The sequence below is a fragment of the Hoplias malabaricus genome, chromosome 4, assembly GCF_029633855.1.
Source record: "Hoplias malabaricus isolate fHopMal1 chromosome 4, fHopMal1.hap1, whole genome shotgun sequence".
Taxonomy (NCBI): domain Eukaryota; kingdom Metazoa; phylum Chordata; class Actinopteri; order Characiformes; family Erythrinidae; genus Hoplias; species Hoplias malabaricus.
Window position 1 is genome coordinate 27,014,606 of NC_089803.1, and position 26,723 is coordinate 27,041,328.

The 26,723-nt window shown below is 39.2% G+C and overlaps 1 protein-coding gene, 1 long non-coding RNA gene and 1 other non-coding gene across 6 annotated transcripts in view; 1 reads left to right on the plus strand and 2 right to left on the minus strand.

Moving 5' to 3' along the window:
- polg (polymerase (DNA directed), gamma) overlaps positions 1 to 10,941 on the minus strand; it is an 11,463-nt gene extending 522 nt beyond the window's left edge. The window contains exons 1-22 of one of the 4 annotated variants that reach the window (XM_066667540.1): positions 10,351 to 10,941; positions 9,466 to 10,073; positions 8,362 to 8,557; positions 7,779 to 7,946; positions 7,382 to 7,528; positions 7,178 to 7,257; positions 6,903 to 7,085; positions 6,512 to 6,675; positions 6,214 to 6,337; positions 5,841 to 6,071; positions 4,991 to 5,108; positions 4,610 to 4,687; positions 4,369 to 4,479; positions 4,115 to 4,275; positions 3,936 to 3,989; positions 3,735 to 3,852; positions 3,398 to 3,533; positions 2,352 to 2,598; positions 2,141 to 2,263; positions 1,659 to 1,830; positions 340 to 548; positions 50 to 210 (exon numbers count right to left, since the gene is read on the minus strand). In XM_066667540.1, the coding sequence (XP_066523637.1) occupies positions 50 to 210; positions 340 to 548; positions 1,659 to 1,830; positions 2,141 to 2,263; positions 2,352 to 2,598; positions 3,398 to 3,533; positions 3,735 to 3,852; positions 3,936 to 3,989; positions 4,115 to 4,275; positions 4,369 to 4,479; positions 4,610 to 4,687; positions 4,991 to 5,108; positions 5,841 to 6,071; positions 6,214 to 6,337; positions 6,512 to 6,675; positions 6,903 to 7,085; positions 7,178 to 7,257; positions 7,382 to 7,528; positions 7,779 to 7,946; positions 8,362 to 8,557; positions 9,466 to 10,028 (3,544 nt within the window). In that variant the 5' untranslated portion in view covers positions 10,029 to 10,073; positions 10,351 to 10,941. Of the gene's footprint in view, positions 1 to 49; positions 211 to 339; positions 549 to 1,658; positions 1,834 to 2,130; positions 2,264 to 2,351; positions 2,599 to 3,397; positions 3,534 to 3,734; positions 3,853 to 3,935; positions 3,990 to 4,114; positions 4,276 to 4,368; positions 4,480 to 4,609; positions 4,688 to 4,990; positions 5,109 to 5,840; positions 6,072 to 6,213; positions 6,338 to 6,511; positions 6,676 to 6,902; positions 7,086 to 7,177; positions 7,258 to 7,381; positions 7,529 to 7,778; positions 7,947 to 8,361; positions 8,558 to 9,465; positions 10,074 to 10,350 lie in introns of those variants that run through there. The other 3 variants (XM_066667539.1, XM_066667541.1, XM_066667542.1) reach the window with 3 other exon arrangements.
- A 712-nt stretch (positions 10,942 to 11,653) lies between these two features.
- Positions 11,654 to 11,726, plus strand: trnar-ucg (transfer RNA arginine (anticodon UCG)). The gene has a single exon. It is a non-coding gene; the product is annotated as a tRNA-Arg (tRNA).
- A 4,080-nt stretch (positions 11,727 to 15,806) lies between these two features.
- Positions 15,807 to 26,126, minus strand: LOC136695680 (uncharacterized). The gene is made up of 3 exons (XR_010802331.1): positions 25,923 to 26,126; positions 24,409 to 24,727; positions 15,807 to 16,433 (listed from the first exon to the last, which is right to left on the minus strand). It is a non-coding gene; the product is annotated as an uncharacterized lncRNA (long non-coding RNA).
- Between the last annotated feature and the right edge of the window lie 597 nt (positions 26,127 to 26,723).

The window sequence follows — 26,723 nt, forward strand, 5'->3', positions numbered from 1 at the left end:
CCATATCAGTAAACATATGTCTTCTAGAATACAACCAGTAGGATCTCACCTTGTGGTAGCCCATATCGGCGTTCAAGTCCAGTGGGATTAGATGGAGTTACGCAGTCCATTGTGACTTCCTTTCTTAAGCACTGGTCAATGTCGACTGCGCTGAAGAAAGCCACTGACTGAGGGAGATCCTTCATCCCCAACTTGTATGCAAACATACATCTGAAGAGATAGGGATAACAGACAAACCCCTAGGTCATTTATATAAAGAGTATCTCCAATGTAGAGCACAAAATTGTATAGCACCTTTCATACATAAAACCATCAGAAAAAGTGGTAAAGTGTACTAACCGGGTGAGCAAGTTTGTGATCTGTAAAGCGAGTGCTGCTCTGTAGCGGTCCTCGCTTTTAATCAGGTAGCGCACCTCATCATGAATACTAATACAAAAACGGCCATCGATGTCGTACTCTTCCAGGAGCCACCTCATAGCTACCAGCATCAAATGCAAGTAATCTACAGCTGAACTCTGAACTACCCAGTTCACCCTGCTGGTGATGAACTGAAAATACACCAAGAGTACTGGGTTACAACGGATGATACAGTACAAGACCTTTGTTTAATAAAAAGTAAGGAAATGTGTGTTTGGTAGATTATTTCTTGTAACAATGCTTCTTGGCAATAAATCTTATACCGCTGGAAAGCCTGTTCATTTCCCTTATAAATTGTGCCACGTTTTTAAGAAACATGCATGTGTGGGAGGAGCAGTAGGGCTAAGAACCATACACAACCACAACAGCCTGGCACCTCCCCCTCATGCTGGTCACACACGGCTGTGGGATAGTATCCCACTTTTCAACCAGCATTTGTCACAAGTCAGCCAACGTGGTTGTGTTGGCCACTCTGGCATAAACATGGCCAAGCTGATCCCACAATTGCTCAATGGGGCAATCTCCACTGCCAAACTCAGGAGGTAGTTTCTGATAAACCCCACTCTGTGGGGGCGAGTGTTGTCATCTTGGAGGATAGAGTTCGTAAGCAGAATCTGGACCATTGCTGAACAATGTTCCTCCACATGTTCAGGTTTCAGTGTACGTGTTGCTGACACTAGTACAACTGAGCCTGATGGAGAAGGGCAGTAATGGCAGGTCTCCTGGCAGCCTGATGAGACCGGAGACTGGCTGCATGCAAGTCTGTTCTCAATTGCCTTGGCAGAGAGCAGTTGGCTATATCATCCTGCAAACATTGACAGCAAATATGTAGAAGTCAGCCTAAGGTACCCAAGTGCTGACAGGGTGAGGAAAGCAACTTCTTGGGATGTTGTCTTCTTAGGACGTCCTTTGCGTGGACATCCCCCGTTATATGGAACTTTAATTTGGAGATGGTACTAGGGCTCACTCCAAATAATGCCGCAGCTTGGTTTTGCGGAACACTAGCTTGAAGTTGCCCTATCGAACTGGCCCTATCCAGATAAGTCAAGCGTGGGATGTAGATTCTTGGAGCAGACCCCTACTGACCATTGTAGCAGGGCTCATGCTCACAGGTGCTGCCTTGGCAGATTGGCAGCATAATCTACCAAACACATATTTCCTTTCTTTTTGTGCTAAGTGAAAGAAAATGAAGAGAAGGAGAGGAGGGAAAAAAGCATACTGTGATTTGAAAATGGTACCACCTCTTCCTTGACAGCAGCAGGTTCCAATGCTCTGGAGATCCTGCAGCCCAGTACAGGAGTGGCAGGCTCCTTTGAGTGAGCAATGCTCTCTAGCTTGTTGAACATCTCCGACTCTGTGCCTCCAGCCCACACTCGCTGACCTGCCACATCCCACCTCCTCTTATTCCGGGAGCTACTAAAACAAAAACAAAAAAAAAGGTCTTTATACCTTTCACATGCTGCTCAGACAGCCGTAAACATTTTGATGGTTCATTGCCTCCATTTCAAATAGCTGTGAGTAGTAGGCACCCGCTGAGCTCACATTCTTGTGGTCCACACTAAAGGCCAGATTAAATGTGCTATGTGTCACTGAAATGCATTATGCTTTTAATCTAAACTGAGCCATTGTAAATTACCTTATTTTAAACACATGTACAACTAGGCATCTTTACAGCTTGAAAATAGCAAAGGTCTGGGCAGAACGTTTACTCACAAAAACTGACCTTTTGCTTGCCAGTTTAGAAATCCTGCGAAGTTCCTCTCTGGAAACAGTGCCATCTTCATCCTTGGCCACATCCAAATCCAGTTCCTTAACCAACCACTCCCCCTCCTCAGACAAATGATACCTATGTCCACAGAAAACTCAATAATTTGCGTCTGTATGCTATGCTTAGCTAGACACAGCCCATTAAATTAAGAGTCTAGCTGCCCTACCTGCGCAGTCCTTTAGTCAACGCATACATCTGCTGTGCTTTATTTGCTGCAGCAGGCTGGCTAAGCCGGTGGTTAAACTGCATAAGCAGGCGTTCAGCAAAGGGCTGTCCTGCTCCATAGATTCGGCCATAGTTGAAAACCTTGGCATGTTCACGACTGATACCCACAGCATCTGCAGTGCGACTGTGCAGATCAGTGCCCTGACTTTTCTTACCCTGAAGGGTCATCCATCCAAATGCAGTACAGCCTGAACAACAAACAAGATGGCAATGAGAAATTTGTTCAAACAACACTTAACACCAATGTTGGCAGTATTGCAGTGATTGGATACTATCATTTTGTCCTGTAACAAATCCAGTCCTTTGTTCTGTAACAAAGTAGTATCATGCATTAATTACTCTCTAAACAGATATTTTGTTACTTACGTTACAAAAATAGGCAGAAAAGTTCTAAAAGCTGCATAGTTCTTATATTTAAAGTGATCCATGTCTGTACTTATGTAGAAAGTTGCTGACTGTGCAACTTGGATCATGAATAGAATATGAACATGAGCACAAGTACAGTAAAAATTCTCAGTTTTGAGAATCAAAACTGTTGATGGGTTAAAAAAAAGTTGATGGGTTATCTCTTTACCATAGAAGAGGCACAGTTCTTGGATATTTGTGGGTAGTTTACAGGATTTTCTACAGCAGAATAACACTTTATAGTTTTATCAACATAGCTGTATGATGTGACTGAAGCAGAAATAACATTTAAAAAATAATAAATAAATAATAATTTTTTAAAAAGCAGCTCATGCATGTAAAGAAAAGGTAATTATATTTACATTTTCTTTTTTAAAACAGATGTTTGAGATGTGGCTTTTGCTGTACTTTGAGTGGTTGCCAGGTCTGTTTACAGCTTTAAAGAAAATGCTGACCTGGGGAAATGAGATTTTCACACGTAATATAACAAATTGACAAGTTGCTGATTGAAGCACTTGGCTGTGGAATTAACTCTTTGGCTCTAATAGGACTTGAGAACTAAATCAATATGGCTGAGCTCACCGTGCATGCCAGCAAAGTGAGACTCTCCCAGAACAGCAGCAATCCATAGCTCCTGAGAGTCAACATCAGCTCCCACCAGGTGATAACCAGGGGGTACCTGCACCATGGCTTTCAGTTCACTACCTACACGATCCCGCTGCGAAACACAAACACACTTCAGCAGTTAACTGCAAACTAATATATTTTATATTACTGAGAGCATAAAACTGGAATATAAGCTTATTTTTAAGTTTCTTAGAGTAGAAGTGCGGATCTAGGATCTGATTCTAAATCAGAATCACTTTATTTGGCCACGTATCACACACAGATTCGGATAAGCTAATGCTTCTTAGCTTACCCGAGCATTACTGGCAGTCAGCCACGTTGGCTCCACAGCTCTGCGGGTGACCGTTCCAGCAGTAATAACCTGAGGCAAAATGGCACCATACTGGCCCTCTTCATCATAGTTGTCATGTCTGTAAGAAAGAAGAAAAGAGATCTGAAGCTTTTAAGTGGGGTAACCACAATGTTGTTACTGAATAAAGTATCATTGCCATACCTGCTAACAGTGCGAGGAAGTTCCCCCTTACGAAGCCAGACTACCATCTGAGAACTACAGAGACCAAAGGCACAAAACAAGTTATTTCACAAAGATCAATGACTGCTCAGAAAGGCCAAAGTCAATATCACTGGGCATTTTACAAGCTCATTACTGGAAGAACACTCAGCCAGGGGCACCTGATGCGTTTCTGGGCGTTTCTCCAGAATGACATCATCTTGTTGATCTCCAGAGCTCGTGTTGCATTAGTTCCCCCTCGACCTGCCTGAAGGGTCCCATCCTCCATCTTAGACAAGAAGTCTTTAGAGAAGGGGCTGCCCACGTTATTCTCATTCCCATCCTGTGTAACAAAAATCACACTCATCAGCTATCCATACAAGATACCATTAATTCATATAAAGAAAACAGATAAAGGAGAGAGGATTTACAGCACCTTGTGAGGTAACTTGAAAAACCAACATCCAGCGATGTTGACATCATTGTATGGCCCATTACCGTGGTGATAGGGGCACTCACTTCCTCCTGCTTCCAGATCATGTGATACCTGATGGAAAGAAAGGAGAAAAATCTTGACTATTTTTAATGAAAAACAAAAGCCCAACAAAATGTAGAAATTTTCCTAAGTGACCAGTTCTTTCAAAGAAATTTAGTACAGCTGAAATGTGAGAGCTCACCTGGGCTTTTCTGGATCTCACTGTTCTGGGCACTGCTTCATCATCAGACACTGTCTCAAGCAAACTCAACTCCTCCACCTAGAGGACACCACATGCAAGCACATAAACATATGTATGACACCCATTGCAGCTAGTTTCAAATTGAAGTATATCAGAACCGTTTCGAAATTTAGTAAATGCACTGAATATTGTAATAAAAATGCGGTGGGAACACTTTTTACTGTATACTGCTAAACTGAATATATAAACATGTTTATACTGTTTAGGTTGCTGTATCAAGTCAAATGTGCCTAATAAAACCACATTAAGTATGAATAATAACAGTATGACCTTTGCAGCCCTCTGTATTAATACAAACTGTAAGCAAGTAAAAAGTCTCACCGTTTGCCACACACCACTGTCAGTCAGTAAGATGTCTTCCAAAGGTGGGCTGTCCAGACACTTTGGTTGCTCCTTTCCTTTCTGCTCACAATACTCCCTATAGATAGACTCTATTGACCTGAAGACAACAGAAATAACTCATAAAAATTCAAAACATTCCTCCTGCAAAATGAGATACACTTCAAAACTTAAAGACCATGTCTCATATAGAAGCACTTTCCAGATTTCTGCTACTGTACTTTACCTCTGAGTGTGCATAATGAGACAAAATTAAACTCCTTCACAAATAAATCTGAGATTCCATTACAGTGCGCAGAAATGCACAATGGCTACCGCAATTTAAAATGGAAACGCAAAGGCCAAGTTTAAACAGGTATTATTTTTGCAATAACGTAAAACTAATAGAAATCTTAGCCAAATGCTGTACACAGTCAATATGTTCTTATTCATTAATACAATCACAAAAACACATGCCGAGGTGTAGACTGTCCATAGGTGTGTGTTAATGAATGTGTGATGTTAACTGAAAATTAATAAATGAATAAATAATTCATACAATCATATTAAAAAATTTGGGCGCCCTTGATGAACTGATATGTTTTGTTGAATTCCTAAGTGAAAATAACACACATCCTCTAATCCTCTGGACAAAACACAATGAAGTGGCCTGTTTTTTCCTTTCCACATTTATGTATTATTTATGTTCCAGATTTAAGCTTGAATTAATTAAATTGGACAATACAGCTTATAGGAAATGATCAAATGGGTATTTATTTTTACTTTCAAAACTATTAAGATGATATAAAAAATTAATAATATGAAAATAACAATCAGTGCTGATGTAGGTCACCTGTAGGGGCATACAGGTCCCTCAGTATCCTCTGCAGCTTCCAGGTTATCTCTGCGTCCTGGGACCAGGTAACCCCAACCATGTTTTTCTGTGTAGTGCAGGGGAAACCCATCCCACGTTAGGCCCATCAGCTTTGGCGTGATCCTCATCTGCAGACTAATAAGACTGGCTCCAGGAGACCAAGCCTCATCCTCTTTATTTGACATGCGAGCACACAGCTTCCGATACCAGCTGAGGGAGGTTCAGCAAAGAAGGCAAAACAGTAAAAGCACTTGCCATCACATGGGTATGACACACATAATATATAAGTGAATGGAAAGCATTAGAGCTTGCAAAGTCGATGGGATTATTCTCTCTGAATCTCAGTGCTCACCCTGGGTGTCCAGGCATGTGCTGTCTCCTCTTAGGGAGGCAGCTCACTGTCCCCTTTAGATGCTCAACAAGCTCTCTGCTGGGGTCGGGCCTCCCCTGATCGTCCTCTTCAGGGGGTCCAGGATCTGCAGTTATTTAACATTTAGCTCTTATACAGAATGATTCACAGCAAACGTTATGCAAGTGATCAACAATTAACAATATATTAATATATCAACACACATTAATATTACTCAGATTAAGAATGCTTTATACAGACATATATAGACAATATACTTTATTACAGACACATGTCTTACCTTCATCCCAGACCTTTCCTGGGTTTTCACATTTAGAAGCTGCTGCGGCTGCTGCTTTCTCAGCCTCTTGCTTGGCTTTTTTACTCTTGCTCATGGCTATTTTCTTCTGCTTGAACTCTTGAACGTCCCATTCTAAATCCCAGAGCCAAGGGTCCTCTTTGTACCTAATCATTTAATAGATAGGTACTATGCATGACTACTAAGACATATGTATTTAATAAACAGCATTGTCTCTGACGTTTACACAGCACTACAAGATATATGACTGTCAAGATGTAGACACATTCAATAAGCATGTAATATAGTTCTCTGAACACCAGAAATATTACCCCTGGAAACAAGTTCTATGTAAATATGTCTCAGAAATTCAGCAAACCAAGTCTTTGGGCACCTGTCATCCTGCAGTAACTGGCAGGCATCATCTGCCAGAATCATCAGAGACTTCTTCATCTCTCTCTGCAGCTCTTCATATGTGTCCTGGGCATCCTCCACATATCTCCCCCAGCTCTGATTGACAGGCAAGTAACAGACACCCATCTCTAGCATCCCTGCAAATGTCACTGGATGAGGACACCTGAAAAATACCAATCTGAAATCAGTATGAAGGCCACTTTTTCTTGTCGGGCATAATGTGGGCAGAGTAGCTTAAATGTGGAATATGATTACCGCTCCAGAAAGAGAGAAAGTTGTTGGGTGAACACCTCATGGGTGGCCAGTACATCTGTAGCACAATACTGCATCAGCTCCTTGAAAACAAATAATAACAGATTTGTGGCACTTTTTTTTTTTTTTTTAAATATCTTTATTTAATTGAATATTACACAAGCATCTCTAAGATACCTCTAGCTTTAAAACCTCTTTTTGAATTACCTGGAAGTTGTTCCTAACATCACTCATGCTGCCCTTCACAAATATATCCCTGGGCTCTTTCTTTAGGGGATCCCCTCCAACATAGAGAGCATGGACATCAGCCAAGTTATTAATACTGCTGATGTTAACCCAGTCCCAACAGCCAATCTGACAACAAAACATAAAACAGGCCACGATGATTCATAGTGAAAACTTATGAAATTCTGAAAAAAATGTAATCTGAGTGTTGCATGTAGGTAATTAGTCTGCATTTAAATATCCTGGCTAAAGGCCAACAAGAATCACAATTACAGTAAAAATTAAATATAAAATGCTATAAATCTAAAAAATAAATAACTGGGGTTGGTGTTAGCAAAATAGCCATGTTTTTAAATCACTCGATTGTAAATATACAGACCGCTCGGCCTTCAGAGCGGCGACCAAGCTTTTTCATATGCTCCTTCACTTCATGCAGACCTCGTCTCTTCCCGTGCCTGCTGGCCATCCAAAGGGTACGCTGAAAACCTGTGAGTCCTGAAATAGCCATGTGGAGGCTCATAGTGTCCAGGAAACGCATCTTTGAGCCCTGATTATGAACACCATCACAAAGAGAATAAATAATGTATTAACTGAATACATTTGTAGCACAGTTTGAAGGGATTCATCTCATAACACACTACAGACAATTTGCATGTATTTTCTTGTTGTCCATGCTATACGTTGTAAAAATCCATGATCAAGTGGCTAAAATTTACCAAATACAAAAATAATAAAATAATAATAATAATAACAATGATATATTATGATTATTTGCACATTTGTAAAGTGTTTCCATTACATGTCTTTTGTTATTCTGTTTAAAAATGAATTCAAATTTTAAATTAATTAGGAAACAATGAACACATTAAAATTAATTTGTAAAAGTATCTCTAAATGTTTTGAATAATAAATTAGCTTTAGCATAGATAAAACTTATGTATACATGAAACACAGATGCATACTTTCAGAAGGTACTGTTCTTTAATGTGTGCTCTATCAAAGCTGACATTGTGTCCCACAATGAGTCTTTCTTTCCACTGGCCACCCTTAGGCCTGCTGGAGTTTGCTGGAGTCTCTAGTGGGATGAGGTCTGCTAAAGTCAGCTGACTGGACCAGGTGTAACGTTCTTCAACCAGCCTCTTACTGCACCATGAGTACCTAGAGCATCAACAAAAAAAGAGAAAAGAATAATAAATAAGACACTGATCACATCTATTTCATTTAGGCTGTAATGAAAAATCAAATAAATTAAATCCATCCATTATCTGTAACCGCTTATCCAGTTCAGGGTCACAGTGGGTCCAGAGCCTACCTGGAATCATTGGGTGCAAGGCGGGAATACACTGGGGCCAGTCCTTCGCAGGGCAACACACACATTCACTCACACCTATGGACACTTTTGAGTCGCCAATCCACCTACCAACGTGTGTTTTTGGACCGTAGGAGGAAACCGGAGCACCCGGAGGAAACGCACGCAGACACAGGGAGAACACACCAACTCCTCACAGACAGTCACCCGGAGCGGGAATCGAACCCACAACCTCCAGGTCCCTGGAGCTGTGTGACTGCGACACTACCTGCTGCTCCACCGTGCCTCCCATAAATTAAATGTACTTATATGTTTTTCCATTAATTTCAATTGATTAGTAGGCTATTTGAATAACAATAAAATGAAAATTTAATGATATGATCATTTAACCTCTCCTCAGGGGCTGTTTTACAGTAAAAAGCAGAATGTTGCGAACAACATACATTTCTAGGAATATTTGCAGAATAATATCATTTTAATTTAGTGCTTCCAAGTTTACATTTTTTCCAGTGAATTGTTAAACATTTGAACTTATTTGGATGGGATGTTATTTTAAATATTGTTTCTATTAATATTTTAATTAATCACCTGTTTACACAAAACTAATATAACTGATAAATAAATTATCATCAGTTAATGCAACATCATCTTCATTATTCATTGATACAGTAATGAGAGATTGTACTCTTTTGTCATTTCAGTATATTTTACAAATTTAAATAATCCAGATAAAAAGAGCTGAAGGACCCTGTCTCACCAGGTCGTTGGAGAAACAGCTACTGCCAGTGTGGGACAGTGACCCTCAGCCATGCAGACTTCCACATCAAAGACCAGAGCATTCTCCTCTGGGAAATCCACCTTCTTGTGTTGCCCGTCCAAACCATACTGTGTCCAGCCCACTTCCCAAACCCATTTTTGGGGCATCTGAGGGAGATCTGTTTGCTGGAGCCAACTAGCCGCCTCCAGGTAAGGCAGGCTTTGTTTTTGGGCAAGAATACGGAAGTGGCCATCTATGTCTTCCCCATACATCTGCGGCAGCTTTAGTTCCACATCGGGTAGCAATACTGCCTCCTTCCCCCAGAGTTTATGCTTCTTTAGATGTTTGATGCTTCCTTCCACATCCTCATCTGTGTACTCCTGCACTGAGTTGTGAAAGATCTGCTCCTGCAGGTTCCTGGATAGCATCTGAATATTGAGGGGGTTCATCCGAGTTTCTCTGGAGCTTGATTGGAGTTTGGCCTTGGCTGCAGCTGCACACCATCGCCTCCACAGAGCTGCTGATGAATATCTCCATGGCTGATAGGACAGTAGACGGAGCATTGCCCTTCAATTTTCACAGATACCCCTTTAAGTATTCAGCAGGTCCTGAAAAACAAGCACTAAAGTCACACATTCGCCGTCAACACGACAGAGCCATAACACATCAATCTCGTCACTGTTTTGTGACCTTATAATGACCATATATATATATATATATATATATATATATTTTTTTTTTCTAATCTGTACAATTAAAGAGAGTAAGATCAACTCCCTTGAAAACAAAGTATAACTTCAGCATCGATGGGCTGAGCTGAACTGCTGTAGGCTGACTGAGTGGATGTGCTGCTACATAACTGTAGAACTTGAACTTGATATGTACCTGATAAAAAGAGGATGGTCCACATGTTCAGGGACGTGGGTTGAGTCTGTGCAGTCACTCGGTCTTTTAGAGATACATTTGCCCAGACACTATCAAAGTAACTGAAATAGCTACTGGCTACACATTAAAGACAGAAGTCCCCTCACGTGTGATTAAAACCTGCTACTCTGTAACAAAGTCTAACAATCAGCACCCTTCAAACACCAGACTTTTCCGGACGTTGCTGGTATAATTCACGTGTAAAATCTCGACCACTAAAAGTTCACACTGCGGTAGTCGTGTTGTATACTGAGCTCATTTTGAAGAGCATCTCCCATACCCTCATCGGTGTGTGTAAATCAGTCGTCTCATACAACAGTTGCAAGACAAACTATTCAGACACACGCTAGATACACCGCCCCCTCTCCCTTTCAATCGCTACGGCAGAATCCCAAATAGCTCCTTACTCCCTACGTAGGTACCCTACGAGGAGCCCGTGGTACTAGGAGTAGGAGTTAACTAGGAGTTAACGTAGTACCACGGGCTCGTCTCCCACAGTGTACACTACACGATAGACACAAACACTTACGGCTTGCGGTTGTATATAGAAGGATTTCTGTCCGACGTATAATTTATTGCAGGCGTTTAAACACTTTATTTCGTGACCTGTATAGTGAACTGCGTAGGGTACAATGTGTGCTTTGAGATTACGCCTCGCTGTTGACATATGAACGCCATGACCTCTTGCAAAAGCGCTCCTTCTCATCCACAGCGCCGCCACACGGTCGAGGGTTTAATAACAAACTTCTCACTTAAAACGGGGAACTTCACCCATTCTCAAAATGTTTATCGAAACCGTGTCAAGTCAAAACTGTAGTGTATTTAATCGTCTGAAGATATCCCCCACAGATCGATTAAAACCCATCACAATGACACATTTTAAATTATTTCCAAGAAAGTGAAAAAACAGCAAACAAAAAATTCACTAATACCTTAAATGTGTCTGAAATCGATTCTTAACTAGCACCAACTTAAATTCTTAAGTCTGAATCTGCAGTTGTTGGAACACAGGTCTAAGATGTAAATGCTCGGCCATTAAGTTTAACGCTTACATAATTTGCTCATTATACGTCGTCGACCACATTAACACAGCGCATGGACATGTTCACAAGGTTAAAGCACTGATTTGTACTGATGGCGATTTAAGATCAATAAACACTGATCTTCCCTCAGCTGGACGCAGTGGAGCTTTAGGACAGTTATTACAGCACCATTTATTATAGCAGACAGTTATTATAGCAAACATTTTCCCGCCTTTCTCAGTGGCCTCGTGGCCTAATGGATAAGGCGTCTGACTTCGGATCAGAAGATTGCAGGTTCGAGTCCTGCCGGGGTCGACTTTTTTGTTTTCTTTCAGTGGTGGAAAACACCCTTTAAGTAATACAAAATTACACGAACATGTACCTCTGCTCTCTTTGTTCATTTTGATAGGGATATTATCTGTTTATCATTTTACATGTTCCATCTGTGACAGTAAAATGACACAATACACCGAGTGGAAAACAGGATTCCCTTCATTTTTTTCTGAAGAAGTGACAACTGGATTGAAAGTTAAAATTAAAGTTTTCATTTGACACATTTTCTTTAAAACAAGACAACCTTAAAGACGATAATTGTTGGTGTAGTATCTTACTCTAACCGCCAGAGGTCAGGCTCGTCTCACACACACACACTATCCAGCGTTACCTTGGCGCAGAGCCTTGTTTAGAGTTGTTCGGTGCTGCTCCTCACCGTTATGAGGTTTTATAATTTGGCCGTTTTGTACAGCACTCTACAGTTCATGTTTTCACCGTGAAACCCACAGTGTTTGTGTTAAACGGTGTACACTGAGAGCAGTGTATATATTTTTTGTGATGCTGTATAAAACTGAATGTGGTTGAACACTAATTCTCTGAGGACAGGTTCAGCAGGGTGAGCCTGATTATTAGACCGATCATTAGATGTTATATTTAGTTTCTTGGTGCGGGAGCTACAGATTTTTTATTTATTTATTTTTTTGAGTATTTTTGTCTTTATAATGTGTTCATTCATTCATTTATGGTCTGCAATTTGTTGATGAGACACACAAATGAGCCTGGAGGATATAACTCATCGAAACACAGCGTAATCTGCGCAATTAACGTAGTCACAGAATTGGAGGCCCAAGCAAGAGACGTAGCCAAATAACGTCTTTTACACACGTCCGGATTTGATTGTTTGGCTGTTTGATTGTGAATGTGCAGGCTCATCATTTTTATATCTCTGCATCTGCACGGTTTCAGAAACTGTAGTGGTTTATCTGACCTCAGCATGCACACATTTAGTCCTAAATATAACAGGTATATTCCGATTTTAGAATATATATATACATATAATTTATTATTATTGTTACTATTTACTGAAATGTGTAGACACATTAAGAGTGAGAAAGAGACAACCACTCTTCTTACTGGAGACCTGAATGCTATTTGTTTTATCTAATATTAGATTAAATATAGCCAAACTAATATTAAAAAAGTACATATTTTTAAAATCCTGGGGACATATGAATGGCTTGTGCTTCAAAACACTTTATAAACATTTTTCACATTTTGTAAATACACTTAGACATTAGGCTATAGTTTTCAATGTCTGCTCATTAAAATAAATGTAAATATAGAACTACACTGTTTTGGAATTCAACACTCAATCTCTCAAAGATTGAAATGTATGATGTCACTTACTAATATCACACTGGTGAGACGTTATTTTAGAAGCGATATTTTCATTATTAATAACATTTGCTTGCTTCAGATATTTACAATATCAGGATTTTAAAAATAATTGCAATAAATAGAGAGAGTGTTGGGAATATTGCTTTTGTACAACAATTTTTTCCCTCTGCTTTAATGCAACAAAGGGAAAGAAGCCGAGTAAACAGGCGAGGACACAGCTCTCCCAGTGAATGGGCCTTTGTCTTAGATCAGACCCTTAATTTCCCTAAAGCTCAGGGGGCTTGTGTGAGGGTGTCTGTGGGAGGGGGATGCCTTAAACAAACTACTGGGAGTGTGTGCAGAAGAAGCCATGGTGAGGATACGTTAAATCAGCATGCTTAGGAGCTCAGGCACGTCTTGGAGCGACTGAAAAGCCCAGCCAGCCGCTGACTGATGCTATTCATGGCCAAGGAGAAAGGTCAGGAGGCCAGGGCAGTTCACAAGCTCCGCCACCATTCTTATGCTAACCTATAACACAGCTCTACATCCTTCGGCGCAGGACTCTGAGGCTAAGCCATGGAGAAATGCTCTCTGGCTGCAAATAGGAGTGAATCTTTAGCAAGCCCAACGGAACAGAAACAAGAGCTAGAACTCTGCTGAAAGCTTAACTCTGAGGGCCAACAAACAGTGAACAAAATAGTGTTTAGACATAACAGGGCTGCTATTCATCACGGAAACAGAAAACTAAGATGGGCATGAAATCTAAGGGCAGAATGGGCTAAACCAAAGCCTAAAACTGTCAAAAGAAAGACAAAGTGAGAAACTATAAAGGCAAAGGAACAGGAACTTTTCCGGTCGATCAGCGCCACTTCACTGCCTTGTTGTCTCAGTCTACATATTTAAGGGTCTTGTAAAAGCTGGTGGCATATTGTTGGCAGGCCACCGTCCACCTCAGTCACAAGGGAATAAAAGGAAATGACTTTTAATTAGTGGTTCTTGACCTGTGGTTCTGAGCTCTGACCTCTGGCCCCTGTGCCCTCTTTATTGCCCTCTAGGGGACTGGCCAGAGGGAGACCTTCACCCACCAACTGCTCCCTGTCCACCCCACCATTAGCCGACAGCTTCATTCAGCCCTGGGTCAATGGCAAACAGGGTCAATCAAGTGTCCATTTAGTGCCCGAGGGAGTCAAGGTTATTACCACTGACCGCCTTCACTGGGCTTTATGGTGAGGAATCTCCAGCTGAGGTGTCAATGTGGACTACTTTAAAAAATAATAATAATAATAATAATAATAATAATACATAGGACGTTTCAGTTTAATTTAAATATCAAATTAAAACATAGAAAAAGCATTGTGGAGGTAAGGGGTTTCCGTAGCTCCAGCTCCAGTTTAAGAGGTCTATTTATTTCTGTGGTGCCTGTGGTAAGATGGAAAACTCTCTGTTGAATGGAGCAGCCTACTGGGCCTGTGCCACCATTTGCTCTTCTGCTCTTCTGTGTTTCTAAAGCCTGCGTTAGATTCATTAGCGTTAGCCACGATAGCTCAGTTTACATTTTGTAAATAAATATAAGCTCTGGTTCTGGGAAGCCCCAACGACGGTGACGTCACTGTCACACGATACCGGATCTTTCTGATCTAGAACCCAAGATGTTCTAGAGCCCTCAGTGTGTAGAGGGTCCAAATCTGAGTAAGACCTGAGAGCCTAACACCAGTCAATTTCCTGAAGTCAGTCTGACAGCGTAAATAACGCCAGCCGTTTGGACAGACTTTTAATAGCGAACTAACACGGGCTACAACTGAAATCACCACATTTTACATATTAAAAAACAAACAAACAAAAAAATATTAATAATAAACGATAGCATGAATTTAAATGTGAAAAGTAGAATTTATAATATTATTTTTTTTGTATAATCACAGCTATATTTGGAGCTACAGGTTTCTGTCTGAAAGTGTGACAGCGGGAAGAAGTCCTGAGAAGGTTTTATAATTGACAGATTTTATATAAATTCGCTTATAGGTCAATTATGTAGACTTTTAAATATTCCTTTATTTCACTGGTTGTAAACTTATTTTTGCCCGATCTGTTTTTGTTTTGAAACCACAGTTTCGAGAAAAATATGTTGTTTATTGCTATTGTTTGAATGACAAAAATATCCCCGATTTCAGTGAGGATTTCAGACCTTTTGGACTTCGTAATAATTATGGATTTATTTTTATTAATCAGCGCTGTCACGTTTCACATTGTTTCATCTCGCGTTTCTCTTTATTTCGTTTTCTTAATTTAACTAAAGTAATTTATTTAAATAAAAATAAGGAAACGCAAACAGTTCTATCTCATAACGAACAAAGACGAAAACCCGTATATTTAGATTTATTTTAGGCTACATTTGACCCCTGAGTTATGTGGCAATAATATATTCGCATTCAACAAACATAGACTACGTTTTAATTTTTCTTTTTTTCCTCAGTCTCTCTCTCTCTCTCTCTCTCTCTCTCTCTATCCGTAGCCCGCTGTCCTTGGTGCTGATGTGATATGAACTGGGCAGGTTCGCCTGGATTACTTATTTTTTTAAAATTATTATATAAGTTTAATATTTACCGGAATGTTTCTCATCCAAATTATTGCAAGGTCTGAACTAACAGAGGTATAATTTATGATTTTACATTTGATTGTCTGCAAACCACTCAGCAGATTTAGACAAGGGTTTATTAAAAAAAAGCTTTATTGACAGAACCATATCCCAAGTCAAATATAAAACAGTGAACATTTAGAGTCATAGATTTCAGACATCCAGTAAATTAACATTCAGTACAAAAGATGTGATGTGCTATACACATATGACTTTGCTTATATAAACTGTCAGGAAAAACTGTCACTGTGTTTGTACCATTTGCTGACACTGTGGTACCCTCCAGGGTCCATATGCAGCACCTTTAATTAAGTATTATTATTGTACCATATTCTATATATATTTCATACACACCATTTCATCTCCAGGACATATATACAGTTATTTTATTTTATACACAGTTCTATAATGATTTCTTACAAAAGTCACCTCTTCTTGAGGAGAAGAGAATGTATTGTACCTTTAGGGACCACAGCTGGACTCTTAAACCATTGTTGTTCCTTTAAAAGGTATGTTTACAATGTACCTTCAGTGACAATAATGCACTTGTGCCAAAGCTTTTTTTCTGAGAGTGTACATCACAGCTTATATTTTAAAATCTGAACAAAAACTTGCTGAACTTCTAACTGAAATATCAGAGTTCTCTCCAGGAAAATTTCAAAGCTCAATGAAGTTGTCCAGTCTCTTCTGTTGCAGTTAACTGCTCAGGAATTTGGAGTTTAAATACTCAGCCATATCTGGAAAAAACAAAACAAAAAGAAGAGGAATAAAAAATCCGTAAGATTAAGGTCACATCACACACATTATTAACAGTTTAAACAGCCAGAGGTTTGTAAATGAGCAGTAGTAATTTTATGAAACAGGTGCAAGTGAATGAGCATTAAACTTTAAGATATCTGTAAGAATGTCTGAGTGGAGATGTACTAAACCAGCGGCAGAGTAATGATCATAGTGGTTTAATGTGTCCATACATTTCTTGGTATTCAAATACAAAATAAAGGATGGTCGATCAATCTTTTTTTCCTCTCTTACAATAAGACTTTACAAATAGAGTGTCAACTCTTTCACAGTTTGGAAATGATACACAGAGGATCCGATCCCTTTTATCACCATAGGGGAGCAGATCAGACTCTTTCTCTGTCAATTTCACCCCACTCTCCCATGCAAGCTTCGCCTTTCTCTGCTCTGTCTGCACAACGCAGGGTTTGTCCTTTTTGTCTTTTTGTTGCTCTTTGATATCTATTTTTTCACCACGCTCACTATTTGGACTTCATGCAGCTTATGCAAATCACTTTCCTTTTATTTCTCCCTCCCCTCCCAACATTGTGAGGGACTAGAATGGAAACTCAAAACACACACACACACACATTGAGAACTGTAGTATAGGCACTCTCTAGAAGACGTGAAAAACAATTGAAACTGTTGGGCTTAGTCTCCAGTCTTAGTCGTGTGTCTCTTACAATTGAAACAATTGCTTCATCATACTCCACATTAACCATACACTTTGCATTTACATTCCCCAACACGTAAGCACAACAGTTGTTGTGCATTTCAGGATGTGTAGCCATACAATAAACCCTGTGCTGCCACTATAAAATGGGAACTCCACAAGAGGAGGGCAAAATAATAACTTTTAAAATATATGAATAATATATAATTAGCACAAATTAGAACAAATATAATAGCATTTCTTCTGGTCCATTCATACCAAGACTGTGAAACACACACACACACACACACACACACACACACACACACATATATATATATATATATATATGGATCAACTAATGTGTAATCAGAAAGTATAAGCCTCCTAATCTTAACTTTACCCAGATGATAACTGCACTGTTCACTGCTAAATTCTTCTGGAGAAATAATATACAAATAAAGAGAAATGGTTGACTTCAGTTCATTGGTTCATTAAGTTGGGCACCAAATAAACACATTATTATCTTGGCAAGTCTGAGCAGAGTGACTTTTGGTTAAAAAGTGAAAAGAGATCTTACTGAACTCTTACTATAGCAGTAGGAAACTCTTCTTTTTTATGTCCATGTCATAGTTTTAGTGTTTTTGTGAAAATATTTGAAATATAAAATAATTCTTTAATTTAATAATAACCTTTCTTTTTACTGTTCCTTTTTTTTCTTACATTTACCAACATTATTTTACAGATTGTTTAAACAAACGCACATGGTATACTACAAATTTATATTTTTCTTTAACATTTGTCCTGAACATATATTTAAAAAAACAATCAATCTCTCTCTCTCTCTCTCTCTCTCTCTCTCTCTCTCTCTCTCTCTCTCTCTCACACACACACACACACACACACACATATGCACACACACGTCCCTCCTTTTTGTGTGCTATATGTTGAGGCTGGGACTCTCATGATAAAGCTTTACACTAGATTGGGAGGTCCCCTGATGTTGAGGGTGTACTGGGGTCTGTGTGCAGGGGGCTTCGAGTGGGGCTGCATGGCTGGAGACAGAGGGCTGAGGCAACGGCTAGACTAGAGCTGTGGGGGGGCTGTGGTGAAGGTGGGGTGCAGCAGTGTTGGGGGTAAGTGGGGGGTGTCTGCTGAACACGAGGCTCTGACATTCCCAGGCTCCGGGGCTGTGCCCAGCTGCGGAGGACGAGAGGCGAGGGCTTGTGGGGTGTGTGTGGGGGGGGGGGTGGGGGCACACATCTCGAGACAGCCCTGACAGCACCGCCTTTTCACAGCCACATTACTGAGGCAGCCAGACTCCCTACCATAGCAACCTCCACACAGGTCAGAGGGTGAGCGGCTCTGACTGAGACAGAGAGAGCGAGAGAGACAGGGAAAGAGAAGTGTAGGGCTGCCCACAGTCAGGATGCTTCAGCAGCAATGAACTTGAACTTGATGGACAGCTTAAGGTCTCTTTTTCTGTGCAAAAGCAGATACACAGCTGTGCACATATAATATGTGGGGCACCATAGAGTTTTATTTTAGATAACACCTTAGTACTAAAAAATCCCAACATAGTTAAATTAATATTTCAAATTTATTTTAGTATGAATACTTAGAATTTCTATTATTAATTTTCATAAATATTAGGAAATATTAAAAGTACCAGTATGCTATAATGATAAAATACTGGCCAACTCCAATTGCTGACTATAGAGCTTTATTAGTCATGCTTCAACAAAGCATTGGCTGTACTTTGGTTTTAACAAATTAAATGTAAGATAAAAAACTAATTAGTCAGTAAGGGGTGGAGGATACAAGATAAGTTTGTTGGTGTATAGTCATACAAAATACGCGCTCTTAGTTGGCACTGAAACACATTAATACATTTCAAATGTCTACATTTGACTTCTCAGAACTAAGTAGCACATGAGGACCCAGGTGATTCTATTTTTTTTAACATCCATGTTTCTCTCTTCATAAATGAAATTTGAGAACTGCACTTTAATATATATTTCTTGCCAGACTCTGATAATAAAAAGAACATAGCATAGAACATGTGTCTAATCGGCTGTGCACAATAAATCAAGGACAAAATAAAGAAGACAATAAAAAATAAACTTAATAAAGATAAAAAAAAAGCAGGTCACACTCCAGCCCACCCCTCCCATAACCCGCTGTGTGATTATCCAGTAGTGCAGTATTAGCAGCTTTGGCTAGCTCTAATTCTTCCTTACTCTCATTTCACTCTTGGTGGAGGACCCCTGCCTCTGGGTCCCTCATGCAGACAGCCTCTAATCTGAAAAGCCCGGACTGGAAGAACTTCTCTGTCTTCCTGGGAGATACTTAAGACATTCTTTGTGATAGATTAGTCTCGGCCAAAGTTGCATTAACGGACAAAGATTAGGCTTGACCTACATTGGATGTCATCCAAGGCTTTGAATGGCATATGAGGGCGGAGTAATACTCCTGCCAAAGCTGGTGAATCCTCCGTATTGTCCGCACGTACAAGCACTAAAGGCCTTGGCTTGATGTGACCCAAGCACTGACCTCCAATACAATTATAATGATGTCTCTTCTTCATCATAAAACACTGTTTAAGGGTTTACTGTCTGAGGAACAGTTTCCTAAGTTGGTGAAAACAGTGCAATCTGTTTGTCAGTTGTCCAGCTATTTTGAACACCCAAACAGACACTCCTAACCGTCCCCTGTTGTTGTTCCTCAGTGGAAAATGAGATAAGGATTTACCGTACCTCATTAAGGAGAGTTATCAGCAGTGGCCCAATGACACAGAAAGCCTGAAATCTTACAGTTTGACCCCTCAGGCACTTGACCTAAATTTGAGCTAACTGTCTGATCTTGAATTAAGCAAATCACATTTTATTACAACTATTACACCACATACATCAATTGTTCAATCTTTTTTTTTTTTTTTTTTGCATTACTCTTCAACAAAATGACCCACTATTAACATTATACAATGCACAAATGTATATAAATATCAAATATGTTCAACTTTAGCATATGTTAATAAAACATGAATTTATAATGCTCTGTTTTTTTCTGTTGGTTTATTTACCATGTTATGTTAATTGAAATATGGATTAAATATGACAGACCATTTTTATGCAAAACTAAAACTGCTTCCTAAAAATAAGCACAGAATATGTACTGTAAATGTCTTTGGCCTCAGCTGAGTGCAGCATTTGTTACAGTACCGACAGACTGACCTCCCTGGACCCCACACATGCTTTGGGATTGCAGGCCATAATGCTGCGTAAAGGTTTGCTAAGCTACTGCTACAATACAGAGCTCCTGTTTACAGTAGCGAGGACGAAACTAAACATGGCGCCTCATCTCCCTGTCAATGTCATATGCTCCCCCTCCCTTTCTTCCTCCTCTGAACAATCTATTTCCAAACACCCCCCAACCTCTTCTCCTTTCCATACTATTTCACTCTGTCACCTTTCCATGCCATGCTTTTCATACTGTATTTCTCCTCAGCAGGGTCTGTCCTTTAGTAGGTAGTGACCCATTGTTCTCTCATTTTCTGCTGTGTCCTCTCTCTCTCTCTCTCTCTCCCTTCCTCTCTGTCTTGTTAAACATTAATCTTTTTACTGTGAAGAGTTAAAACTGCAGAAACTTCTATGTCTTATGACCTTTTGTAGGATATGTTTGCACACTGGTTCTGTTTCTATAACCAAACTAATATGGGTGTTTTTTGTTCACTAATCAAGTCATAATCAAAATGGGAATTCCACTGTTACAAAAAAAAATAATAATAATAAATTATCTATTCTGTGTGGATCGATGTAATATGGAGAGATGATTTATTGTTGATTTCTTTACAGTGAAAGTCTAACCACCAGTAAAACCAACTCCCAGTCTTGGGAGCTTACACAACTGATAGTGGTAAAATAGCATTGACCAAATGTAATATATTATTATTGTTAATAATAATAATAATATTTATAATTGGCATATGTCTTTGATTAAAATCTAAAACTTGATTAATATAAAACTTTCCAAAATCATCTAAAGCTATAATAAAATCATAACTGTTTATAAGAATTAATAATTTATTCCTCTGCTTCCTATCACCACTAACGTATACAAATCTCACCAAACCACTATGAATATAAAAAAAAAAATACCCTGGTGTAATGCTACACTGTAGATGTAAAAACTTTTAGGGAATTAAGAATACTTAGGTGCGTAAATCCTTATTTTTCAGTAAGCAATATACATTATTTAGCAACTAACATGAAGCTGATATATTAACTATTTAGTTACAAGAATGGAGAACTGAAATTCTGGGACAGCTGAAACATTTAACTCTAATTTTTAAGCCAAATAACAATAACAAGCCGTAACATAACAGTAAAACTTTACTACTGATGTAGTGTATGTAGTGTGTGCATTTACTGCTGCAGAGCGAATGTACATTTTGCATGCTGGACAGGAGCCACATGCCCCTTTCAATCGGACCACCAAAACCAACATCTCCATCTCTGCCAGACAAGCATTAGAGGCGAGTAGACCAATTAACATGATCAGGTGGCCTATGGCCTGCTCCTGTACACACACACACACGCACACAAATACATGCACGCACACACACGTATGTACACACACACATATGCTCTTGCACACAAAAGCTCGCCGATCTGCATAACAGTCTCATGTCTTTGGCATCTGGTCGTGTCTGGTCTGCTTCAGTCTTTCCCACCCTGCCCCCCTTTGAGCAGTGCTGGAGAAGTACCAGTCCTGACAATGGTGGGAACGACGAGGTTCTTTATGAAGGAGGGAGCTGGGGGGGAGGTGGGCCTCCATTGAGGGAGGGAAGACGCGAGTGGGGCAGAATAATAATGGCAGACACCACGTTCTGTTCATTAAGGCATGGTGCTGCAGCTGCCGGTCTCATGGCAGCCTGCACCCATCTCACCCTCGCTCTGATTCAAAATGGAGGCCTAGAGCGCCAGGGGCACGGAGGTGCTGCTTCAGCTATAGCCTCAGAGCCAAACGAACAGAGGGAGGGAGTGCATCGCTGCAATACTTCCTTTAAGCATATATAATACACAGCCATGTAAAGTAGTCATTAAAATAAATCATGATTAATGGTGGGTAATAATATCACAATAAAATCACAAAAATACATGTTTTATGTATGTATACATTCTCAGTACACTATGCATCACAATTTGATTAAATGGAATAGACCACAAAGGACCAGTAGTGCCACCATAATAAAAAATATGGGTTCTGTCATTTTTATTCAATGTTTTTTTATTCACACACTACACTGATCTATGTTTAATTAAACAGCACTAGTTATGATCTGTTTATAATGAAACATACAGTTGATCAGTATATTTCAATGTCTTAAAATGAAAGTCACCTAAAACTTGGACTTACAATGTTAAGAACAGGCCATTATTCCATAAAACATCATAAAAACATCCACTGGAGGATTCTTAACTGAAAATAGAATCACTTCAAAGAATACTTTTTTAGCCCCTTTTTAGTATAGAAAAGGAAATTGAATTGTGTATGTCCTAGATGTCAAGCCTCTGCATTCTGGAGGATTTCACAATCAAACTGATGTTAATGCAGATACAATACGACTACAATGACGCTAATAATGCATTAGACATGACATCATAGCAGACTAAACTTTAGAGTGAATTTAGATGATGGGAATTGTGAAGGATTTTGGAGATCTATTCATTCGCTCATTCATTCATTCAATTGTTCATTCTTTGATTCACTTATTCAACCAACTGACATTTTTACAAGCAATGAATCCTGACTAAAGTCTGCAAAGGAGGAGGGATTGGAGAAGAGTGAAAGCCGCAGAATGGTGCAAGGTGCAGTTTGCACAGAGTGTATGGGAAGTGCCTTTGGGATGCTGCCTCTCTCATTCACACACGCATGCTCAGGCTTTGGGTCTTTCTTCCCTTTCAATGCAACTATGTCAAGAGGATCTTGCTCGGCCCCACTCATTAGCAGCACTAGTTGCTTTATTGTCTCCTCTCTATTTTCCTCTCGTTATCCACCCCTGACTGCAAACAAAACTATTTACTTTAAGAGAGAGAGAGAAAAAAAAAGATTTGAATTGTAAATAAGTGCAGTATAGAAGCAAATTTCTCACTGCTCTGCCCTAAAAAAAAGTTTCGCAGGGAATTCACTACATCAACAATCTCAACAAATATACATTCAGTGAGCTTTATCGTGGTTATGTGCTTTATAGGGAAACGTTTAAGACATTTAAGATCAGAGGTTAAAGAACTATTAGACGGGTTAATATCCATTTTGCTTACAGGCTAATATTGCATTTGAATGTACAATATTCAGACAAGAATATCAACCCCCTAGCCCTGGTCTATAAGCCCAAAACTATTATATGGTTCCTACCAACTTAGTTTATGTTTAGTTAATTTGGTCAGTACATTTCAAATAGAGCCAAATAAGATCCCACTGAAAACACAAAGTAGCTAATTAATCAATAAGCTTTATTTTATTAGTGTAATACTGCACTGCATCATTGTATTAAATGTGGACATATAATATTGTATCTAATTATATGTAATACTGTAGAATATTCCACAATACATTATACTATACAGCATGCTGTCAGTGTCAGATCAAAATGTAATGTTACCAGGTTTCCAGACATTACTAGTATACAGGAATTCTGAAAAGCTACTTGGATATATATATATATATATATATATATATATATATATATATATATATATATATATGTGATGATATACAATATTGTGTAATAAAACTACACTTATAACCCAATAAAAGCTTTACAGCTACAGTTTTTCTTATTTGAATTAGCACTGGCGAAAAACTGAATTAGATATTTAATGTGATGGAATTACGATTCCAATGCAAAGGTAACCGTGTAGCAACAACAAACACTATCCAGCAGTTAACGAACGGTGCTTGATGTTCATTCACATGTTCGAGGTGCACAAAGCGATGCTAACAAAGGAAGATGGCAGGCTGTGCTGCAATCGGTGCCAGTTCATTTGTTTTCTTTGCATCCCCTCCTCCTGTGCTGCACTCTCCCCGCTCCCCCCTCCAAAAAAAACCCTCTCTGCTAATTAGTATAGTAAGATCAGATCTCAGGCAAAGAAATGAGCCTCAGTGGTAAATCACACGCACACACATGGACATTCAAGCATTCACACACAGGTACAAACAAATACATTCAAACACCGACATCCTCAAATAAAAAAATAAAAAAAGACCATGATGCAACTCACCCTGTGTGCCAGTCCAGCCATCTTAGCTGTTTCAGGGAGATTTCCCTCAAGATGGCCTCCCTCCCTCCCTCACTGTGTTTGGCTCCAGAGAGCTGACAGGGGGCTTTGTCGCCGGTGGCACGGGCATGGCTTCCCTTGTCCCCCAGAGGGCCACAGATGGCACTGGAGCTCTCTAGGCACTGAGGAGGAGGATGGTGGTCAAAGGCTAAGGCGTATTCACCCTTTTCTGCCTGCCTCTGTCACTGCCACATCTACAGCAAGCTGCCTGTGCTTCTGTTATGTTCTTTCATTACACCATGTTCCGGATGGGGAGAGCACTCTAAGGGGAGAACCAGAAAGAGAAAATGAAAATGAAGCATCACTAAACAATTCTTGTAATTATTGCCAAGCTGGTACCATGGCAACCGTCTGTCCATTTGTCTCTCAGATGCTGCATTGCACATGTTTCATTACGTATATGTTCAACTGGCACACGTGACATTAGGTCCAAGCGCCATCTTGCCACAGAAGGAGGGCTAAAAGATCAATCAGTTTTACATCAAAATCGCAATCTGAAATAGTGCAATATTCAAATCCAACAGCTGAATTTTTTACTCTATCCTACATTATTTAATGATGTTTAATCATGTTTAAGGGGCGAGGTTTAACCTCATGATGCAGAGCTCATAAACTAGCAGTGCATTCTGTGTTCAGATCTCATGCCAGGAAAAAAACAAACAAAAAAAAACAATGTATGTGCTGGCTTTCTTGAGGAAATAAAACACTTAGAGCTAAATTTATGAAGATAATCAAAAATAATCTGTGACACTTGGGAAAACAATCAGAATGAAATATTTCCCCAAAATCAGACAACTGTACATTAAACTAAACCGTTCCTTAAACACTGAACTTTCTTGTGTAATGTAAATTTAATATAAAATTGCTTTTCAACAACAACATGCTTATCATACTCATGTATGAATGTTTTATATAAATATATATATTTCCAATGACAACAGTTGAGTGCAGCAGTATGAAGTTAGAAGTTGTGAGTAGAGGCACTGAACTTCAGCACAGGGGTTAAATCTAATCATTCATTACTGACCATCACTGATTAAAAAAACAATGCTGAAAGAGAAGTACTTATCTAACCATCAGGGATTCATCAATGTATATATGAAGCTGGTTGATATGATTTTATACGTTTTATAAATATATTATATATATTTTATATTGCCGTTTTGCTTTAGTGCGTCCACAACACACCGAATTGTCTTTGAGCAATTAAAATAAACCTTCAACTTACCTATTTTTACAGTTACGCAAACATCACTTACAGCACTTTCTTATAAATGTACTCAGAACAAATATACTTCCTTTTACTTTTACTTACCATACAAACGTTTTGCTTTTCTTAACTTTTGTGTTCTATAAGCATTAGGATCAAATCATAAGAGATGGGAATATCTAAAAACATTCACACATCTATTTCAGGCCTGAGTTAAAAGAACAACAACAGACGTGTAATTCTCTACCTGTAGAGAAGAGTCCAGCAGCTTCATTAGCAGCAGCTGAAAGATCCAGATACTGCTCCAGCATCCAACACCAAGAAGGAGAGTTTGAGAATCATTTCTACTTTCGGTTATCTAGCTTTATGAAACGTGTTAATACTCATACAGCTAGATAACCAAAGACAGAAACCAACCCCCAGCCTGCTCAGTGCAAGTGATGAGAAATTTCCAGGAGGAGAACTGTCACGCTGACAAACTGAAAGACAGAACAGACAGGAATAAAAGATGCAGGCTAATTCCTTTAATTGGTGAAATACTTCAGCTCTGATGGGATAGAAGACACTTAGGTCTAACAGACAAAATTTCTAATCTCTAATTATCATCTAAACAGGGAATGCCATGGCCCCCAGGCAAAAAGCAAGACAAAAATCAACCAACCACTCCCTTGTAAAACTGCCATACTCTGCCAGTAACCTGCGGCTTAAAGTTTTATTTGTAATCATTTAAAAGCATATAGTTGTTCTGCATACTTTAATGAGTGATCCAGTAAAATATATGATAAGATCAATAGCCCAGAATAAGAAAAAGGACTTTAAGCATAAGTTCATACCCTCCATACACACACACCCCAGATTATTTCCAGCTAAAAACTGTTTTTTTTTTCTTTTTGTATTTGTAAGGGAAAAGAATATCCACAGCGCAAATTCAATTTGTACAAAAATTCTTAAAAATATAATTTCTTTGTGTAAATTGTAGCCTGCCGTGTTTAATTCAGCTTCATATAAAATCTAATTTAGATTTTTTTAAAAAGTGATATTCTATAGC